The 23,173-nt window shown below is 39.5% G+C and overlaps 1 protein-coding gene across 1 annotated transcript in view; it reads left to right on the top strand.

The window, feature by feature from the left end:
* Window positions 1–378: 378 nt before the first annotated feature.
* tie1 (tyrosine kinase with immunoglobulin-like and EGF-like domains 1) overlaps window positions 379–23,173 on the top strand; it is an 85,613-nt gene continuing 62,818 nt past the window's right edge. Inside the window, exon 1 of the mRNA XM_072574559.1 lies at window positions 379–888. Within this exon, the coding sequence (XP_072430660.1) occupies window positions 840–888 (49 nt within the window). The 5' untranslated portion in view covers window positions 379–839. The remainder of the gene's footprint in view (window positions 889–23,173) is intronic.

The following is a 23,173-nucleotide window of genomic DNA, read 5'->3' as shown; positions in this document are numbered from 1 at the left end:
TTGAAGGACAGACTGTGGCTCAGCAGCACCAGTTTTATGCCAAAGTGGTATAATTCTTGCCTCTTAGAGTACCTCAATTTTGCAAAAGGATCTGGGAATCTGTGAGAATGCTGACTTGAATAACTTGCCACAAGGCTGAGGTAAATTTATATGCAGGGCATAAACCTTCAATCAGCTCAACATCCTTTAATTCTTAACATTCATTTAAAAAGAAAACACTTAAGAGTTATTAATAGATCAGGAGGCGAGGTGGGACCGTGCTAATGATTTAAAGTAACTGTCCTATTTTAGCTGAGTTATGACTCAGAGATGAGATGTTATCTTGGCAGTGTAACAGTCCCGGGGATGACTGTTCCTCAGTGATGTTCCGGACGGGAATGATGTGGAGGGTAGCACTAATGTCTGCTACAATCCTTGCTCTCTTGAATCACCGCTTCTCTCGGCACGAGTGACGCTTTTCCTCTTTGCGTTGAGTCCAGCAAACCACTGTGAGAGGGGGAAGAGGGGGAACGCGAGATTCCCAGGGGGAAAATGGAAATAGGTCTTACTCCCAAACAATCTTATCGGCTTTGATAAAGGTTTTGACAACCACCTGATGAAGGAGCGGCGCTCTGAAAGCTACTGTGCTTCCAATTAAACCTGTTGGAATATAACCTGGTGTTGTGTGATTTTTAACTTTGATAAAGGGACTGCATCAAAGCGCCATTCTTGACAGCAGAAGCTAAAGTTTCAGCCGGACCTAACCGCACGCTCAGTTCGTGGGAGAACTTCTGGATTGTACAACATTCATTTCCAAATCCTGGAGTTGCTCGCTGTATTTTTTATAACGGAAGATAAACATGTGTGTGTGCCGGCTGTACTGTTTGACGTTCGCTTTTCATCTAACAGGTAAGACTTCCAGAATCACTTTTTTTTGTTCATTTGTTTTGATGAAAGTTGCAGTTTGCGTTTCGAAAAGGTTTCTCCAGCACACTATTTCATCTGCAATAAACACCCTCCCAGGTTTCCCTCGATGGGGGTGTCCTCTATAGAGCTCTGTCGATTTGGAGGTGAAACAGTTTCTGCAGCTTCTGGACAGAGCCCCCAGTCTCCAAACACTCCGAAGGACTTGGCTTCCCCTTCTAGCCAACGCTAGAGATTACAGCGCAGAAAGCTGGAGGAGCAAGATGTAAGGCAGATCTCATTCATTAAGTATTTCATCGGGCGGCAAAAGAAGGATGAACAGGGTGTTTTCTTGCTCCACTACAGTCAAAGTGTTACCATTTTAAGTTTTGAGGGTCTTTGTTTTTGCCTTTTACAGAGCAGTGCTCCCCCTGTCGATTAAAAGGCCCTTGCTCCTGGAGCCTGACTGGGATATGGGCAATCTGATGTGATTTACAAATGAACATGTTGCCCCTCCAACTGGGGGATGGGTATTCGTCCCTTGTTCACACCAACTCAAAGGAGCAAAGCCAATGTGTGTGCCAGTTCAGGGACTATTTCGATCACTAACTTGCTGGTAACTCGGGGAGCAGATGTCCCTTTGTAGCAATTGGACCTGACTGAAATTCTTACTGAGAAAATGAATGAGGAAGCTTTGATACATTTATGATTTGGAGATGCCGGTGTTGGACTGGGGTGTACAACGTTAAAAATCACACAACACCAGGTTATAGTCCAACAGGTTTAGTTGGAAGCACTACCTTTCGGAGCACTGCTCCTTCCACAACACCTGATGAAGGAAGGAGCGGCGCTCCGAAAGCTAGTGCTTCCAATTAAACCTGTTGGACTATAACCTGGTGTTGTGTGATTTTTAACTTGATACATTTAGGAATAGCTCATTTGAATTTGTAATCAGAAGAAGCTCATAAAGAAGAGTCTAAGCAATTTTTCTTTAATTAGTGTGAGTCAGATTATTAAGAATATAATTTTTAAGATATAGTATATTCAGTAGCATCTGTTGTGACTTCAGAAAACGGTGAAGTCACAGCCAATTAAGTACTTTGGAAATATAGGCACGAATGTAACTTAGGATGCGCCGGAGTGTATCCGTGCTCAGCAAGCTCCCACAAATTGATGATGATCAAGTATCTTTTATGATGCTGACAGAGTGGGAAATGTTGGTCAGGACATGGAGGATAGTTCACCTATTCATCTTCAAAATATTGCCAAGTGATCTTTGGTGCCCACTTTATAAACCAGACAGGGTCTCAGTTTAGCATATGAACGGAAAACAGCATCTCCAGCAATGCAGCACTCTTCACTCCTGCAGTGAAGTGGTTGTCATTCTTTGGGAAGGATGTTAAGGCTTTGGAGAGAGCACAGAAACACTTTACCAGGTTGTTGTCTCGTTTGGAGGGTATTAGCTATGAGAGAAGATTGAACAAATTTGGTTTGTTTTTACTTGAACATCAAAGGATGATGGGTGACTGGATTGAAGTTAACAAAATTATGAGGCATCGATAGAATGGATGGTCAGAGTCTTCTTCCTGGTATGAAAATGTCAGGTACTAGGGGACGTAGGTAAAAGGGCTGAAAATGTGTTGCTGGAAAAGCGCAGCAGGTCAGGCAGCATCCAAGGAACAGGAGAATCGACGTTTTGGGCATCAGCCCTTCTTCAGGATTCCTGAAGAAGGGCTGATGCCCGAAACGTCGATTCTCCTGTTCCTTGGATGCTGCCTGACCTGCTGCGCTTTTCCAGCAACACATTTTCAGCTCTGATACTCCAGCATCTGCAGACCTCACTTTCTCCTTGACGTAGGTAAAAGGAGTAAGTTTAAAGGAGATGTCAGCTCAGTTCTTTGTGCTCATATCTTGAGAGGGGAACATGAATTTTCAGAGTCAAAAGTACTACCAACTGATCCTTGGCTCACCCAAAAGAATCACATCCAAGTAAAAACAAAATCGTTTTTAATGATGGTATATATGTGCAAGTTGTTGTGGAAAGACCTATATTATAAAATGGTGGAATTTATGGAGAAAGCATTAACAAATGGTAAATATTGTAAATGGCAGAACTCCTTTGTAGCAGCATCAAAATACAGAGGGGTCTAGGCATACGGGTCTATAATTCTCTGAAAGTGGCAATGCAAGTGGATAAGATACTCATGAAGCCATACAGCATGCTTGCTTTCGTCGGTCAGGGCATAGAGTAGAAAAAGGGGCAAGTCGTGTTGCAGCTGCACAGACCTTTAGTTAGGCCACATTGAGAATATTGTGCACAGTTCTGGTCGCCACAATGCCAGAAGGATGTGGAGAGGATACAGAAGTGGTTTACCAGGATGTCGTCTGGTTTGGAGGCTATTGCCCATGAGGAGAGATTGAACAAACTTGGCTAGTTTTCACTTGAACATTAGCAGATGAAGGGAGACCTACTAGAAGTTTACAAAATTATGAGAGGCGTAGATAGAATAGATAATCAGAGTCATTTTCCTGGTGTAGGAATGTCAAGTATTAGGGGACGTAAGTAAAAGGGGTAAGTTTAAAAGAGATTTGAGAGGTAAGTTTTTATCCAGATGATGATAAGTGCCTGGAATGTGCTGCCAGAGAAGTCGTGGAGGCAGATAAAATAGCAATGTTTAAGAGGCACCTTTTAGGATATATATATGTTAGGATATAGAGGTATACAGACTGCATGGATGCAAATTTTTTTTTAGTTTAGAAAGGCATCATGTGTCAGCTTTGGTCAGCTGAAGGGCCTGTTCCTGTGCTGTACTGTTCTCTGTTCTTTGTTCCAAACTCGACATGTTTAGTATTCTTACTGCACAAAAAAGGATAACAAGCATCAGTGAAAAGTGAGGCCTTATCTTGGCTTATTATTACTTTCAGAAAAGTAAAAAGATGCAATCTGATTGAACCACAATCAAAGTTAAAAGTGTGTGTTTATCCAATGTCATAAGTATTGTGAGTGGTTATGGCTCCACTCTTGGCCAGAAATGAGCTCCAGAATACTTTCAGTGAAGAAAAGACAAAAAAACAGTCAACAATGCACAAGATAAGAACATGCATGTTGATGTATTCAATTAGCACGTTCACGAGTGCTTTATCCTGTTTAAAAAGTTGTGTCGAATGTTGATGTTTCAGAAAGTTCCCAGAATGGTGAAGGTTTTTTTTTGTTTATGATCCCCACACTACCCTCCCACCCCAAAAATAAGTTGGTTTTTAGTCACTGATTTCCAGCATTTTGCAGAAGCACTTTCAGAGATCAAGGCAATTCGATTATCTCACTAAGTATTCTGAGGTGTTGCTTTTAAGACTCACTTATGCACGGAGTTCATCTGTACATGAACATTGAAGTCCTGAAACTTTGAAAATCAACGCAAGCTTCAAAATGTTTCTGAACAACATTTTCACACTGCAAACCACACTGTAATTATTCAGTAGTACATGAATGCAGTTCATCAGCCTTTAAGCTATTCTGTCTACTTCACACACTCAATCTCGAGGCTGCATTAATTTTGATGAGACCCTGCTATAACTAATTTCAAATTATTGCTTAGGCTATAAATATCACCAACTATCTAATAACCAAATGTAATTTATTATTCATTAAAATAAAACAATGAACTGAGGATGCTGGAGATCTGAAACATGTATTAATCATTATGGTTTCAGAGCAATAACAGAGTATTTACTATACGCACAAAATATATTATTAGTATTTGCAGATGACAGAAATGTAAATGGAGGCACAGGTAGTGTTGAGGAAGCAGGGAGGCTGCAGAAGTATTTGGACAGGCTTTGAGAGTGGGCACAGAAACAACAGATGAAATGCAATGTGGGAAAGTGTGAGGTTATGCCGTTTTGAAGGTAGAATAGTGGCATAGATTATCTTCTAAACTGGGAAAGGCTTCAGAAATCTGAAGCACAAAGGGACGTGGGAGTTCTAGTTCAGGATTCTCTTAAAGTTAACATGCTGGTTCAGTTGGTGATTAGGAAGGCAAATGCAATGTTGGCAATCATTTCAAGAGAATGGGAATACAAGAGCAGAGATGTATTGCTGAGGCTGTATAAAGCTCTGGTCACACTACATTTGGAATATTTTGAGTGGTTTTGGGCCACATATCTGAGGAAGAGTGTGCTGGCATTGGAAGGATTCCAGGGGAGGTTTACCAGGATTATTTCAGGGATGATGACTTTGTCATATGTGGAGTGGTTGAGGACCCTGGGTCTGTATTTGATGGAGTTCAGAAGGATGAGGTGGATATTTAATTGAAACTTACGTAATACTGAGAGGCCTCGATAGAGTGGGCATGGAGAAGAAGTTTTCACTAGGAGAGACAAGGACTCAAGTAAGAGAGACTCGGACCAAAGGACACAGCCTCAGTGTGAATGGATGACCCCTTAGAACTGAGAAGAAGAGGACATTTTTTCAGCCAGAGGATGGTTAATCTGTGGAACTCATTGCCACAGAAGGTTGTGGAGGCCAAGTCATTGAGTGTATTTAAGATAGAGACAGATCAGGTCTTGAGAAGTAAAGGGGTACAAAGAGAAGGCAGGAGAATAAAGTTGAGAAACGTATCAGTCAAGATTGAATGGTGGAACAGACTCAATGGGCCAAATGACCAAATTCTGCTCCTATATTTGAAGGTCTTTATGATGGAAATGTGCTTTAAAGTACATCACCATGAATAGGTTTATACGTGTCTTGAATCTAGTGCACATCTGACGTCTGTTACACTCCCGAATGTTATGTTTCAAAGTATAACATTTGTCAAGGATAGAAAACTTAGGAATTTCATTTATGATTCTCCAAACCTAAAGCCACAAATTAATAATTGATCTCAGTACTTTATAATTGTCTCAATGGACCACCTGGCTGTGAGAAATATTGTGCAGTGGCCTTAACAGAAATAGGGAGGCTGAACATAATTCTGTCTCAGAAGTGTTACTGAAGGTCATATGGACAAGTCATGTTTCAAGTGACACCTAGCTTGACAGACTGTAAGTTTTAATTTTGCAATTTGGCTATCACCCTCATCAGTCAGTGAATATATTTCGAAGAAGCTTCCAATGTACTTTTGACAAAAGAACTTCAATTTATTGCACAAACGAATAGAAAAAAACCCCATCAAGTTACATAAACAATATGTTTAACAATTTAGAATTGTAAAGTCCCTGCAGCGCAGATAGAGGCCATTTGGCCCATCGAGTCTCTGCCAACCCTCTAAAATGCATCCTTTCCAGACCATCACCCCTCTGCGTTACACCACATTTACCTAGCCTGCACATCTCTGGATAGTATGGGACAATTTGGCAAGGCCAAACTACCTAACCTTTGGACTATGAGAGGAAACTGGAGTACCTGGTGGAAACCCATGCAGACACAGCGAGAATGTGCAAACTGCACACAGCCACCCCATGCTGGAGTTGAACTTGGGTCCCTGGTGCAGTGAGGCAGCAGTGCTAGCCACTGTGCTGCCGTGCTGCCCTTGCAAAGCTTTTATAAACAGCAAAGAAAGTTCAACCTTTTTTTTCAGCATTATCCTTTATAGATGCTCAACACCAGCGAATTATCATTACTATCTTCACTGTTTAACTTCTTATTGAACTGACATGTTGCAAGCCTTTTCTTTCTGCACATTCACCTAATGTGAATCCTCCCATCTCAGGTACAGGAAAAATCATTAACTTCTTTCACTGAACTCTAAGAAAAGAGCTTTTTCAAGTTACTTTGACTACAGCCCATCTGCTGACATGGATTTTTTTTCTTCTGAACTGAATCTGTTTCTGCCATCAATTTTTGGTTGGAAAAGCTCAGTTAATGAATACTTCCACAATTATCTTGGTTTGTCTAGTCCATCATGAACTTGATCAAAAACAAAAACAGAAATTGCTGGAAAATCTCAGCAGGTCTTGCAGCATCAATGGAGAGAAATCAGAGTTATGAGTTTGGGTCCAGTGATCCTTCTACAGAACTAACATCTTTCCTTACTTAATGTCTTGATGTTGCAAGGATGTTGTTATATGGGTGAGGTATCATAATGTATAGCCAAAGATGTTTTTCCTGATCTAATTAACAAATTGATTTATGAATTTGTAATTGCTTTGATACAGTTTTGATAGTTTTCATATGAAGAGAGCATAATGTTCCAAATAATATTGTAAGCACCTCTGAATCTGATTGGAGAGTTCACTTTTGAATTTTCAATTTTGGATTCATATTTCAATCATTGTGATATTTTTATTTCACTCCATATTTCTTTCATCATGGCAAATACATTTATGTTCTGACTATCTTTCCTGTTGTATCACTGTAACATATTAACATGACACACCCTCTTAATTTTTTTCCCTGTATGGAGTACTCATTACATTACTGACATCACTGACTTTCATTTTGATTCGATAAGTTCCCGTGAATCTTGCTTTTAAAGGTTCCCTAAAGACATTGGGTGTTGGTGACAGGATGAATCAACTTAAGATGCTGGAAATCTGAAACAAAGAAAGAAAGTGCTGCAGAAACTCAGCATCTGTGAAAGACAGGGAGAATTAAAGTTTCAAATCAAGTATGACTTCTCTCGAATTGCTGCAGGAAATCTTGTTAAACGTCCAGAATTCTGAAGAAGAGTCACACTGGACTCACATTGTTTATTCTGTTTCCAACTCTACAGGTCCTGCCTGGTCTGCTGAGTTTCTCCAGTGTTTTCTGTGCTTGTAACAAGATTCTCCAGCAACATAATTCCGAGCTGTTGTCCAGTCTGCTCTAATTTTTATTATTTGTTGAGAACTTTAGAAACTTGACACAAAGGCTGGAAGTGCAATCTCTCAGTTTTGGTTGATAACTTTCTCTTCAATTAGCTTCTCACTTCATGTGCATTTATTAGTTTGAAGGAACTGAATCCAGTGCACTCATTAGGACATCCTTGACAACAAACTATAGGCATGGTTTTTAAAGTACAATGCCATCTTTCGAATGGTCCTTGAAATTAGAATTGATAAACTGAGACTGTAAATTGTTTTATTCTCAATCTGTTGGCTGTTTTGAATATTTGCAACATTAATCTGTGCATTACCAGGATGTTGCCTGATCTGGAGGGAAGGTCTTGTGAGGAAAGGCTGAGAGACTTGAACCTGTTCTCATTTGCAAGAAGAAGGCTAAGGGGGGATTTGATAGAGACATACAAGATGATCAGAGGATTAGATAGGGTAGACAATGAAAGTCTTTTCCTTAGGATGATGACATCAGCGTGTACGAGGGGGCATAACTACAAATTGAGGGGTAATAGATTTAAGACAGATGTCAGAGGCAGGTTCTTTATGCAGAGTGGTAAGGGCGTGGAATGCCCTACCTGCTAATGTAGTCAACTCAGCCACATTAGGGAGATTTAAACAATCCTTAGATAAGCACATGGATGATTTTGGGATAACTTAGGGGCATGAGCTGAGAATGGTTCACAGGTCGGCGCAACATCGAGGGCCGAAGGGCCTGTTCTGCGCTGTATTGTTCTATGTTCTATGTTATATCTGATTGTATTTGTTTGGGTAATCCATAGCTTGTAAAAAATTGAACTAGATTTTCCAATCCCAGTTTTGCTGTAATTTCCCCAGAGACACTCTGCAGGAAATCTTGTTAAAATATCTATAATTGTTAAAATATACTGATTTCCATGCTTATTTTTAAACAAGGGTCTAAGATTCAGATACTGATGAAAAATCTTTGAATTCTGGTATCAGAACAATGCTGGACTAGAGCCCTGGCTAACCGCATAACTAGAGTCATGGATGGGAGTGGTATACAAAGCTCTTGTACACCACTTGTAACAAAGATGTGGGGAAGAAAATAAATCAGGAGATAGAAAAGGCATGTCAGAAAGGCATTTTTCAATAACTGTCGGGACTTCAGTATGCAGATGGACTGGGAAAATTAGGTTGGTAGTGGATCTCGTCGAACGTCTATGAGGTGCTTTTTTGGAACAGGCAGTTCTGGATTTGGTGATATGGAATGAGGCAAATCTGATTAGGAAGCTAAGATAAAGGAACCTCTCATTGGAAATGACTGTAATGTGATAAAATTCATCCTGCAGTTTGATAGGGAGAAGATTGCATCAGGTGTAACAGGATTACAATTGAGTGAAGACATGAGGCAGAAGCTGGCCAGAGTTATTTTGAAGGGGAGCCTAGCAGGGAAGACAGTGGAGCAGCAATGGCAGGTGTTTCTAGGGATAATACAGGAAGCACAGCAGAAATTAATCTCAAGGAAGAAGAAACAAACTAAGGGGAGGATGAGGCAACCATGGCTGACATAGCAAGTCAGGGACAGCATAAAATCAAAGGAAAATGCTTTGAATGTGTGAAGATTAGTGGGAACTCAGAAGATTGGGAAGCTTTTAAGGATCAGCAGAGGATAACTAAAAAAGCAAAGATGTGCTGGCATTGGACGAGGTGGACAAAGTTAAAAATCACACAACACCAGATTATAGGCCAACAGGTTTATTTAGAAGTTCAGCTTTCAGAGCACTGCTCCTTCATCAAGTAACAAGAGTGGGGCAGGATCATAATACACAGAATTATACACAGAATGTATAGCAAAAGATCACAGTGTGATGGCAACTAAAACGATATATTGAGCAAACCTATATTGCAATCAATATGTCATCAGGAATTCATCATTCACCACTCTAATTTTGACTCTAATCTAGAGCATTTGCAGTACCCACTTCTGCTTAGTCTCTATGAGATGGTTAATTAATCCTATCTTGTTGCACAATACCAGGTCTCAACTCCCGAACATGTTGTTCTAAGAAACTATCCTGAAAACATGCTATGACATCTCATTGAGGCTACCTTTGTTCATCTGACATTTTCAGTCTATATAGGTATTAAAATGTCCCATGATTATTTCTATACCTTTCTGACAAATCTCATTATTTCTTCCTCACTTATTCACTCCACTGTATGGTTACTGCTAGGGGGGGGGGGGGGGGGGGGCGGTGTACAACACTCCCACAAATGACTTCTTGCCTTTTTCATTCCTTATTTGTACTAAAACTGTTTCCCCATCTTGGCTTCCCGATCTTAGTTCATCACTATGGAACTCTACTGAGCTAATACCATCATTAACTAAGAGAACCACACCTGCACCTTTTGCTAGTTTCTTATCAATTCTAAATGTCCTCTACCATTGAAGATTGAGGTCCGAATCCATGTTATTCTACTGCCACATCTCTGTAATGGCTACTAGGTTGCGTTTATCAATTTCTATTTATCTCACAATTTATCTGCTCTGTTTCAAATGCTGCATGTGTTCACATACAGAATATTCAGTTTCATCCTTTCATTCTTTTTGTGAATTGTGGTGTTATCTGTTTAGTGAATCTTAGATTCCTTTCCTGCACAGTCTGCTTATCATTTACCGCATAATACCTTTTACTTTGTCCTTGAATCTACTCTTTGATTTATCACATTTTCTCAAAATTTTGATCCCTTACCCTTGATCATTTAGTTTAAAAACCTCTCCACTTCCATAGTTATGCAGTTGGCAAAATCACTGGCCCCAGCATGGTTCAGGTGGAGATAATCCCATTAGCATAGTTCCTTAGTGCTTGTGCCACAGTCTCTCCAAATCTGGTACTCATGCCTTCGAAAACATTATTTTTTCAGAAGTAAATTCTGTGACATTGTGTCATTATTTCTGCAAAGGTTTAAAATATTCTAGAACTTCATCTATCATAATATCTGTCCAATAAAGCTTTGACAAAGACAGGTGATATAAATGAAATTGCATTTAAAAGTGCAATAAAATGTTTCACTTTGTGTGCAATAAAATGCTCTTAAATAAAAGGAATTGTGGCTTGATGCAGAATACCAATTATTCTTGAGAACTTAAACGATAAAAGGGATCACTCAGCAAGATGCTAGAAGTGACCTTTCATTTCTCCTATTTTGTGCATTATTATTCATAATTTATCCCTTTCTAAACTTCTCAAAAGTGATATAAAAGTCATTTTTAATAATAGTTTTGCAGATACACGCAATGTTTGTGACTCTACCACTTGCTTCTTGTAACATATTTTCTTTCAGACTTTTTGACACCATCTTGTTATTTCCACCTTGTAATTAAATTTCCCTTTTGATTTTTAATTAAGGTGATAATTAATTATCGCCCATGCAGGACTGCCCAACTCGGAGACCTTTTGGTGCCAATCTGTCCTGATACCTAACTAGCTGGAGGGAATCATACTATTTGCCTGTCATGACATAATTCCCAAGTGTTTCAGGCCAGTCATTTTCCTTATTGAATTGATTGTTCCCTGTTCCCCCCCCCCACCAATCCTCCAACCCAGACCCCATTGAGAGTCAAAAGTGACAGTCTTCCCATGCTCTACACAAACCACGCATCACACGCACATCAGATACCTTCCCCCTCCCACTTGTTCAGCCTCGTCTAATTTCTCAGGCTTGAAGTTGGCCAGATTATCCACAGACCTTCACCTTTTATTCTGCCCATGTAGTGGGCCTTACTCAACCCCCACCAATGTCATCCAGAATTCCATGATGGCTATACCATGAGACATGCTGACCAAGCACACAGAAGTCTTTAACCCTGGCCCTCGTAATAGACATTTTTCTTGACCAGTCTGACAGTGCAAAACCTGCTCTTGCAACACTCTGAACTTATAGCTAACACCATGGTAATGGCTTTGTAGTGCAGTGGCGGGATACTTTCGTAGCTTCCACATTAAGCTTCTGCTTTTTGAACTTCAGACTCTTTCACTGAGAGGGGCAATCAACTGGATACCAGAGAGGAATTGAAGAATGGTGTCAGTTATTCTCCTACACCATCCTTCCTTCTGCTCTCAGCCCCTTTGCGGGGCCTTCCTTCATTTATTGCTGACTTCCTACTCCTTGGCCTTTTTTATAGCCAATTCTATCTGACACCTTGAGGGCCAATATGCCCTTTTCACTCTTTCCAACAATCTGAAAACCTGAAAACAATCTGTCCAAGCCCAAACATCCTAAATAACATCAAACCCAAAACCACATTCAGTTCTTCCAAAAGTATTGCCACACCTCTGTTCTACATTAATAGACCATTAAGCCTCTCATTAATGTATGTAAGGAACTTCCTGCCTATTGAAGGCAGTGCTTTGGATTCACAAACATTAGTCAAGGTCAATATAACGCTGAATATATTTCAATCATCCTAGAGTGCAGAGTATAGCTTTGTGAGTTTGAACCATTGTTGTGTATATTTTATGGACGGAAAATATGCACAAAGAGGACTATTTTCTAACTCCATATCTTCTGACTCATCATGAAAATACCATGGAAGCTCTGAGAGTTTAAAGCTAATATATGTCTTTGCACATTTCCTGTTTACAAAATTTTCACTTCCCTTGGAAATTCCACATTCTTTGCTGAAGATGTGTGTAAACATACCATCCTCTGACCTTTAGTTTGTGGTGGCACTCACAGTTTGTTGTGTATAAAGTATTGAATCATCCAGCTCCCCAGTCTGGACTGTGGAGAAACACCTACGTTCTATTTCCCTGCTTATCAAATTTCATTACAGTTTCATACCTTTTAGAAAGCTTTTAAATCATAATAAAATCAATGTAGTTGAACAAAATATATGACGTTAAAATAGGGACTGAATTATGTGTTCATGTCTTGGTTTAATTACCCATTGCTTTCTAATTTTGATTCATTTGAAAATTAAACTTGTTCTTGACTCCCTGTATGAAATGCCATGGTAACTTCACTGGTGTGTTTGTATCTATATGTAATATATTAAATTCCATACATACATATTTCTTTAAAAAATATATTATATATCAAATACTCATTTACATCTACCTCCAAGTGTTTATATCGATGACCCATTAAGAACTAAGCTTACCTCCAGTTCTAGCCTCCTTTGCCTCCCTGAGTTCCTTCACCTTTCCATTGGTGATCATGCTTTCAACTGTCTCTTAAGCTCTGCAGTTCTGTCTGTAAGGCTCACCACTTTGTTACCTCTCCTCTTTTGATGCTTGTCAGACTTCATTGACCAACTTTTGTCGACTAATGCTAAATGTTTTTTCTCCCAGTGTCATTGAAATTGTTAAATTGTCAGCGCCAATCCTAAGAAGTGTCTTGGGTTATTTTACAATGTGATGAGTGAGTTCATTTTGTTGCGATAACCATTGCCATTTTGTGGAGGAAACTTAGCTTGTGCAACATTACTCTGCTGAATTGCATCAGTTCCCATGTCTGTCAGTCCCACAGGCTGTCAAGGTTGCTTCGCGATGATACAGTATCCAAATTTCTCTCCCTTTATGTTCGTACAAATATTGGAAAAGGCAGGATTTATGATTATTTGGATGACAGTTTGATGGATGACAGTCAGCATGGCTTTGTGAGGGTCAGGTCATGCCTCACAAGCCTTATTGAATTCTTTGATGATGTGACAATACACATTGATGAAGGGAGCAGTGGATGTGGTGTATATGGATTTTAGCAAGCCTTTTGATAAGGTTCCCCATGATAGGCTCAATCAGAAAGTAAGGATGCATGGGATACAGGAAATTTGGCTGTCTGAATTGGCTAGCCCATAGAAGACAGAGGGTGGTAGTAGATGGAAAGTATTCAGCCTGGAGCTCGGTGACCAGTGTTGTTCCACAGGGATCTGTTCTGGGACCTCTGCTCTTTGTTATTTTTATAAATGACTTGGATAAGGAAGTGGAAGGGTGGGTTAATAAGTTTGCCGATGACACGAAAGTTGGTGGAGTGGTAGATAGTGTGGAGGACTGTTATAGGTTGCAATGGGTCACTGACAGGATGCAGAGCTGGGCTGAGAAGTGGCAGATGGAGTTCAACCTGGAAAAGTGTGAAGTGATTTTGGAAGGTCAAATTTGAATACAGAATACAGGGTAAAAGGCAGGATCCTTGGCAGTATGGAGGAACAGAGGATCTTGGGGTCCACGTCCATAGAACGCTCAAAAGTTGTCACCCAAGTTGGTAGAGTTGTTTAGAAGGCGTATGATGTGTTGGTTTTCATTAGCAGGGGGATTGAGTTTAAGAACTGTGAGGTTATGCTGCAGCTCTATAGAGCCCTAATTAGACCACATTTGAAATATTGTGTTCAGTTCTGGTTGCCTCATGATAGGAAGGATATGGAAGCTTTAGAGAGGGTGCAAAGAAGATTTACTAGGATGCTGCATGTCTTATGAGGAAAGATTGAGGGAGCTAAGGCTATTGTCATGGGAGCAAAGAAGGATGAGATGTGACTTGATAGAGGTGTACAAGATGATGAGAGACATAGATAGAGTGGATAGCCAGAGACTTTTTCCCAGGAGAAATGACTATCACAAGGGAATATAATTTTACGATGATTGAAGGAAGGTTTAGGGGAGATGTCAGAGGTAGGTTCTTTACAGAGAGAGTGGTGGATGCGTGGAATGCACTGCCAGCAGTGGTAGTAGAGTCAGATACATTAGGGACATTTAAGCGACACTTGAATGGGCACATGGGTAAAATATAGGGTATGTAGGTTACTTAGATCTTAGCGTAGGATAAAAGGTCGGCAAAACATTGAGGACCGAAGGGCCTGTACTGTACTGCTCTATGTTCTACGTTCTCACTGTGACTGCTGCAAAACTGAAACAAAAAGCAGTTCAATAAATATTGAAATAAATAGGTGTGGATCCATTTTCAGCAGGATCCTTACCTGTTATGTACATTTTATTGTGTCCTGTTAGACAAAATACAAAGTAGGAAAACTCATCAGAAGAAAAGCAGGCTGCTGTTTCTTCCTGTAAATGCCATCTCATGCTGGCAGCTAATGGAGATGGGACAGAGACTGCAATTTGGGGCAGTCTGTTCGTTCACTGATCATGGGCTTTTCATCGAACCCATCACATAGCACTATATGTTTCAGGCATTCTGAAGTGTTAGGTCTCAAAGGCAATGGTATACCCATTGAAAAGGATCATCACCATCAGTTGCCACATGTAGTTAATCACATTCAGATCTCCAAATATTGATTAGCAGCCAATAAATGTGCTCCCTAGTGGCTGGATTGCTTTATAATGGGGTTAAAGAAGCAGATTTCAGTCACTGAGTTTCACATGTGGATGCTTGTTGGCCATTACTAACCACGAATAGGTATGAATGAAATTCTCCAGAAATAGGTAGTGTAATAAAGAATTTTTGCAGCTATTGAAGGTGTAGTGGTAAATGTTGTAGCCTGTTTAAAAAAATATGTATAGGTTTGTGCAGTTAAGAATGAACCTCACATCAGTGATAGAAATGGAAACCATTATAAAGGGTAGCATTACAGAACTGTTCAAAAAGCTAAGGCCAAGAAGGAACTGACAATAGATTTGTCATTCATTCATTTTATTCTACACTAATTTCATTCTTTGTTTTCACTGTTGTATGTCCCTGGACAAAAGGACAAAGGAGATGGAGGGGATGTTATCTATTTTTCATATTTTAAAAAAGGTGATAATGTTTCATGTAAAATCCTTGTTTTAAAGGAGAAAGCAATGTTATTAAAGGTGAAGTGGAAACATGGATAGAGGGATTAACAAGAGATTAAGAGTAAAAGACGTTTCTCATATTAATAAAATGAAGCTAACAGGAAGTCCAATGGATTGGTATTCTTTTCATTCTTTATAGAAGCAAACAATTTGCATAGACTGGGAATAATGCCAGAATTTACTGACGATAAATTAGAGAATAAGAAAGTGAAGGAAACTTCCAGATGAGTGAATAATTAAGAAAAACTAACAATTCCCTAATTATACCCTAGAAGCACAAATACATTGAGGGATGAAGATAGCTAGATCTTTATAAACGAAATGACAAGAACAAAATGTCATTAAACAATGGCATATTGATTTCTTGGTCTGACATCCAGGGTGCTCTATACAGGAACAAGGAAATAATTATGAATTTGTACAGGACGCTAATTTATTTTGCTAGAGTATTTTGAATATTTTATGGCGTGGATTTGTTAGATGACACCAGGAATGAAAGAATTTACTAAGGATGAGACAAAAAAGTAAAGCTCTGTTCACTTAAGTCGAAGAAGTTAAGGCGGGATCTTGGAGTCGTGTTTGCAAAAATTATGAAAGAATTGATAAATCACAAAATAAAATATCTACTGTCTGGTGAATTGTTAAGATTAATTTCACATGTGATAAGATTGAGAACCGAGCACAACATCTGATTGAGAGTCCCAGCGAGCAATTATTTTGTGAGTCTTTCTGTGCCTTCATCAGAATTGAACTCTCAGTGTCAAAGAGGAGTACAATAGCATTGCCAACTGCAATAGAAGATTTACCTGCCGATTTCACAACACAGTTTTGCAACTCCAATCATCTGAGTCAATCTTGTATTCCCCCATCTCAGTACTTTCTTTTAACCATATCAACAAAAGTATCCAAAGAAAATTTGAAGAAATATGCTTTTTAATGCCCTATAATTTCTCTTCTGGGTTTCTCACAGTACTGTCCAGAAATTTTATCCACAATTTCCGAGGGAACTCTGTGTTCTTGTGTAACTCATCACTGGGGTCTTACCAACCCCGGCTAGTCTCACGTAAAGTGGTCCTCATGTAGATCTTAGGGTAGGGTTGAGTATGGTGGAACTAAACAACGAACTAAGAGAGTAAGTATCAAATGGCAATAATCCACAATGTTTCTATGGAAGTGCAAGGATCATTTCAACTCCTCTTGACTCCATCAAAATAAAACTTATGAGGATGTTTTGGTATCTGTTTTTGTTTTTGGAGCAGCCTTGATTATTCCCTTTAAGAAACACTAACTATGCTGCTCAAGAACAAGTACATGGAGCTTGTGCAACATAATCTTTGACCAAAGTACCTGAAATTTGTTCTGGCTTTTCTCTGAGCCTGTTTCAAGTAAGTAGACAGCTAGTCCATTGAAGGGACTCACTTGAATATGATATCTGAAACACCATGGGCTAAAATCTTCCCCACTCCTGGACTTTGGAATGCCAGTGGCCTGGTGGTTGTGCATATTTAATTAAAACCTCATTCTATGTACCTGTCATTACTGCTACTCCCACTGGTCGTTCTGTGATAGACACTTCCAATATTAAAGGTTTTATGTTTTGTAACGTGCATTAGCTGTTACACTATAGTAAGAATGATACAGCATCTGGCCACAAATTTGTCAAAGCATTTTCCGAGATGATTTTCATTCCCCAATCTGTTTTCTGCAATAATTGACTAAACTAAATCCAAACTAAAAGGCTTTAACATAAAATATTTTAAGGTTTAAGAAAATGACATATTCAACAGCAGTATTTATTAACTGGTTTGTTTTTTTCATGTTCTGAAGAAGGGTCACTAGACATTAACTTTGCTTTCTATCTGTCGATGCTGTCAAACATGTTGCGTTTTACCAGCAATTTTAGTTTTTGTTTCTGATTTCCAGCATCCACAGTTCTTTGGTTTTTGTATTTTTTAATGTCTTCTTTGTAGGTTTTATTTGGAGTCTCAGCTGCTTTCAAAAATCCAAAGTTATAAGAAGTGACTCAGATATTTGCTGCTGCTGCATCGGTACAAAATGTTGCCTGGTTCATGTATTAATAACAGGACTAGCATGTGCTTGACTCCACCTGACCAAATGAGTTACCCTCTATTTAGTAAATTATGTCTGCGTTCCACCTTCCTAGATTACCACAGTCCTGACAGAATAGCTGAAGATGGCTGAACATCTGTTAAATAAGCTTACCTGAATATCAGGTCAGAAGGTGCGCATCATTCCTTTCAGCACCATCGCAGTACCGCACATCATTTCCTGCGTCCATTCAGCACTCACAAATTCCTCCCCACCCTCCACTCTCCCCGTTTCTGCCAATCACTGTATTCCATTCTTCCAGACAATACCCTCTTGCACCAACCCCAAACTGGAAATGCCCAGCAAGTCTTAAATATTCTCAATGATTTGGCCTCCATGGCGTAAAATGGCAATGAATTCCACAGATTAGCCATGTTTTGGTTAAAAAAATTTCGCCTCATCTCAGTTCTAAATGGTTGTCACTTCACTCTGAGGTCATGCCTTTTGGGTCCTAGTCTCACCTACTAGTTTCATTTAATTTATCGTTGTCACATGTACCAAGATACAATGAAAACTGTTGTTTTGCATGCTATGTAGGCAGATTATACAGTACAAAGTGCATCAAGGTGGCAGAATAGTGTGCAGAATCCACTGTTATAGCCGCAGAGAAGATGCAGAGAGAGAGAGAGAGAGAGAGAGAGAGAGAGATCAGAATTAACATCTGAGAGGTCTGTTCAAAAGTCTGATAACAGTGGGGAAGAAGGTGTTCTTGAATCTGTTTGTATGTGTATTCAAACTTCCATAAATTCTATCCAATGGAAACATGTAGAAGAGAGTATAACAGGGCAGGGAGGGGTCTTTGATTATGTCAGTTGCTTTCCCGAGGCAGTGGATAGTGTAGATGCAGTCAATGGTTGGAAGGTTGGTTTGCGTGATGGACTTGGCTATGCTCAAAACTCTGTAGTTTCTTACAGATTTAGGCAGATCAGTTGCTATACCATATAATAAAAGCAAATTACTGCAGATGCTGGAATCTGAAACCAAAAAAGAAAAAAATGCTGGAAAATCTCAGCAAGCCTGGCAGCATCTGTAAGGAGAGAAAAGAGCTGACGTTTCGAGTTTAACTGATCCTTTGTCAAGGGTCAGTTAGACTCGAAATGTCAGCTATTTTCTCTCCTTACAGATGCTGCCAGACTTGCTGAGATTTTCCAGTATTTTCTCTTTTTTAGTTGCTATACCATACTGTGATGCATTCAAATAGGATGTTTTCCATGGTGTATCTATAACAGTTGCTAAGAGTCTTTGTGGATGAATTTCCTTAGCCTCCTGAGGAAGAAGAGGCATTGTTATGATTTTTTGACTGCAGTGTTGAGTGGACCAGGACAGATAGCTGGCGATCATCACTCCCAGGAACTTAACGCTCTCGACCATCTCCACCTCAGCACCAAAGATGCAGACAAGGGTGTGCCCTCCACTTTGCTTCCTGAAGTCAATGACCAGCTCCTTCATCTTGCTAACATTCATGGAGAGATTGTTGTCTTTACATCATACCGATAAACACTCAATCGCTTTCCTGTAATCTGTCTCGTCATTGTTTGAGATCCAACCTACAAAGGTGGTGTCGCCAGCAAACTTGTAAATGGAGTTGGGGCCGAACTTGGCCACACAGTTGTGATCATATAAAGATAACAGTGGGGGGGGGAGCGAGTATGCAGCCTTGTGGGGTACTAGTGTTGAGAAAACATCCTCTCCACATTCTCTCTATCCAGGCCTTTCAGTGTTCTATGAGTTTCAATCAGATTCTCCCTCGTCTTTCTAAACTTCATTGACTACAGACCAAGAGTGCTCAACTGCTCCACATATGACAAACACTTCAATCCTGAGATCATCCTTGTAAATCTTCAATGCCAGTACATCCTTCCTTAGATACGGGGCCCAAACCCGCTCACAGTATTCCCAATATGGTCTGACCAGAGCCTTAAACAGCCTCAGCAGTACATCTTTGCTCTTACATTCTAGGTTTCTTGCAATTAGGCTTTTGCCCAAAACGTCAATTTCGCTGCTCGTTGGATGCTACCTGAACTGCTGTGCTCTTCCAGCACCACTAATCCAGTTCTTGCAATTAATGCTAACATTGCATTTGCCTTCCTAACTGCAAACTGAACCTACATGTTAACCTTAAGAGGATCCTGAATGAGCGTTTAGGAAATACTATATGCCTCTTTTCTTCCCACCAAAGTGCATAACCACACAGTTTCCCACATTGTATTCCATCTACCACTTCTTTGCCTACTCTCCTAGCATGTCCACGTCCTTCTGCAGTCTCCTCACTTCCTCAAAACTACCTGACCCACCACCTATCTTTATGTCATCTGTAAACTTAGCATCAATGCCCTTAATTCCTTCATCCAGATCGTTAATGTATAACATGAATAGTTGTGGTCTCAAGATGTGGAACTCCACGATTCATTGGCTGCCATCTGAAAACAACTCCTGAATGTAGACATGTGCCATTCAATAGTGACTTTCCAAAACAAAAAGAAAATTGATAAATTGCGCTGATAGAGAAGCTATTTCTGCTGACAGTAGGTGAACTGAACTCATTGACTTAAAGGTGTCCTCAGGATGTTTCAGTGTCTTTGCACTGTTTGTCTTTGGCATTTTCATTTTTTAAAAATTGTTTTTCACAATTCTTTAAAGACTTGATTGAAGGAAATGTTTTTATTGACTTTGTTTTGAAAGGGGGCATATATTTCTGTCAGGGAGAGAATGAGAGAAATGTTTGAATTTAAAATATAAACCTTCTGTAATTTTCGTTTTCTACTCAATTTACCCCAGAAAATGTATTGAGAGAATTCAAGAAAACAGTTGGATATTTAATTGGTCTTAATATGCACTTGTACTTTGTTGATGATTTAGATTTTCTTCCAGTGCCATATCTATGAGACAATGTGGTAGAGCTTAACTTTATATAAGTGGATGAAAGTGAATTGGCATATCATAGAGTCATAGAGTCATACAGATGTGCTGCGCATGGAAACAGACCCTTCGGTCCAACTCATCCATGCTGACCAGATATCCTTAATTAATCTAGTCCCATTTGCCAGCGTTTGATCCACATTCCTCTAAACCCTTCCTGTTCATAAACCCATTGGATGATTTTAAATATTGTAACTCATTCTATACACACACCACCCTCTATGTGAAAATGTTGCCCCTCAGGTCTCTTTTACATCTTGCCATTTACCCCATCCATGCTCCTCATGATTTTCTAAACCTCTATAAGCTCACCCCTCTGCCTCCGACGCTCCAGGGAAGATCGTCCAAGCCGTTTCAGCCTCTCCCTATAGCTCAAACCTGCCAATCCTGGCAACATCCTTGTAAATCTTTTCTGAACCCTTTCAAATGTCACAACTTCTTTTCTTGTAGCAGGGAGCTCAGAATTCATGTTAGATCTCTTCCTGTTTTCACTTACATTCAAAGTTTTGAATCTCCGTTGCCCATTTCAGACAAAGTCTGTCTCAAAGAGTGAGAAAAAGAGAAGGGTGGTGGGATGAAGAGACAGAATATAATTAAGAAAGTATGAAAGTGTATATTTGAAGGAAATGAAGGGAAGCAGGAGAAAGGGAGCATCTTTGATAGTGATGACTTTTACTTGGGTAAGGGCAAGGATAATGGATGGACAATAATGGGTTGAAGGTGAAACAAGTGACTGCAGTGCAAAGTAGAATGGTAGAATTCAGCATTGAGCAGATAATGCAAAAGGGTGGGTTAAGATTAGTTTTGAGAATGAGGTGACATTGGGAAGCCAGTAGGGTAGTGAGAAGGTGAAGAGGTAGACTATTTTAATGTGTCATGACTAAATATAGTACAGACTATTGATCTTTGTGTTCCATGAGTCAGTTTAATACCTGGACTTACATGAATTGAAATAGTTTTAAAAAGGAATCAAAATACTGACTTAAAATGGCCACAGAGATTTCCTGATCCAAACAGATTGGCCAAATTTCATGGAACTTACATGGATTAGATTGAAGACCCATGAGCAAAGAAACCAGTCAAATCAGAATAAATGGGAGGTGTGAAAAGATTCCAATTCCTTATTTGGTTTACACCATTCTGAGAACCTTTCCTTATTAGTGATGAAACATCAACTGGAATTATCAACCCGGACACAATGACCTCAACAGACATAGCTTATACAGTCAACTTATATTTCAAGAAATGCTTTGGCAGACCAGGTAGGGATGAAATCAAGAATACAAAACTGAACAACAACTGAGAAGCCAGTCAGTCTGAAGAAGCATAGTGCCTAGCGTAACATTAATTGTAAAGAAGAATCAGAGAACCGAGAACTTGGAAGGATAGCTTTAGTTACTCAACACCGCTGAGGTCCAAGAGTTCAATGAATCAGCTGCGGTCATGGTTAAAACATGAACACACAAGGGACTCTAAACTGTGACTATAGATACATGGCCACAGATACCTGGAAACAACACTACTTGGAAGTTTCCCTCCAAGCCATTCACCATTCTGAATTGGAAATATATCACTGTTCATTCACTGTGCTTGAGTGAAAATCCTGGATTTGCCTCCCTGATGGCATTGTTGATACACAAATGGACTGCAGTGGCATCTCACCACTATCTTCTCAAGAGGAACTAGGAATGGGCAATTCAGTTGGCCCAATCAGCAATGCCCACATCTCACGAATAAATAAAAAAACTTATCTTCCTTTGTACTGGGCATTATCTATTTAGCTTTTATAACTTTGTACTGATGTGTGTTTGCGTATGAAGGTCCAATGTACAAAGGCCCTATGTTTGACATTCCATCTTTATTATTTTCTATGAGATTGACAGGTAATAAAATTGATTTTTCTTTCACACAAGAATATTCTGTGATTGACTCACAGAAAAAAAACTACATTTTAATTGATAAAGTGAAGTTTTGTGCTTAAAAGATCTTCAATCTTTTTCATTACCAAATGAGGAGGTTGAAAACAGAGGAACTGGCTTATCCTTTCTCACTTGATCCTAACAAGCAGAACTGATCTGGTGAGGAGAAGCTTGATTAATTGCAAGTGGGGTTGGAAACAGATGCACTAAGGTCATGTTTTCACCACAGCCCGGTATAAATGTAGATATGTGTTTAAATTGATTTAATATAGAACACAAACGAAACAGTTATGTTGGCAGAATTGATTTAAGAATGCAGATCTTATATTTCAAGCATGTTGACACTGTGATAATAGCTTTGGCGAAGGGTGAAATTTTACACAATGGGACAGGATATATGTCTGTCTGGATCTGTGTGTTCAGCAGTCTCTTTAATGACCTAAGGGTCATTACATCCCAACAAAGTTAAACTCAGTAAGAATTTGACAATGTATGTTTATTTTCATATTTGACTCATTGATATATGAAGCAAATTTCAGCTAGGAACTTCAGGAATATTCTTCACACAACTTCCTAGACATAGAGCTGGTGTAACTTCCTAGACATAGAACTGGTGTGTGTGTTGCTCTCTGAGGCTTGAGATGGATGTTGGGAAAACAATAAATCAAGTTAATTGTCAAATGATCATCAACAAAGCTCTTCCTTTTCCAACTCTGTTATTAAAAGTAGAAAAAGGATACTCATCCCAAAGGCAGCTGCAAACATTGACCACTGCCCTCTTTA

Source organism: Chiloscyllium punctatum, chromosome 7, assembly GCF_047496795.1.
Source record: "Chiloscyllium punctatum isolate Juve2018m chromosome 7, sChiPun1.3, whole genome shotgun sequence".
Classification (NCBI taxonomy): Eukaryota; Metazoa; Chordata; class Chondrichthyes; order Orectolobiformes; family Hemiscylliidae; genus Chiloscyllium; species Chiloscyllium punctatum.
Note: the sequence above shows the minus strand (reverse complement) of the source record. Positions and strands in the feature narration are given on the sequence as shown.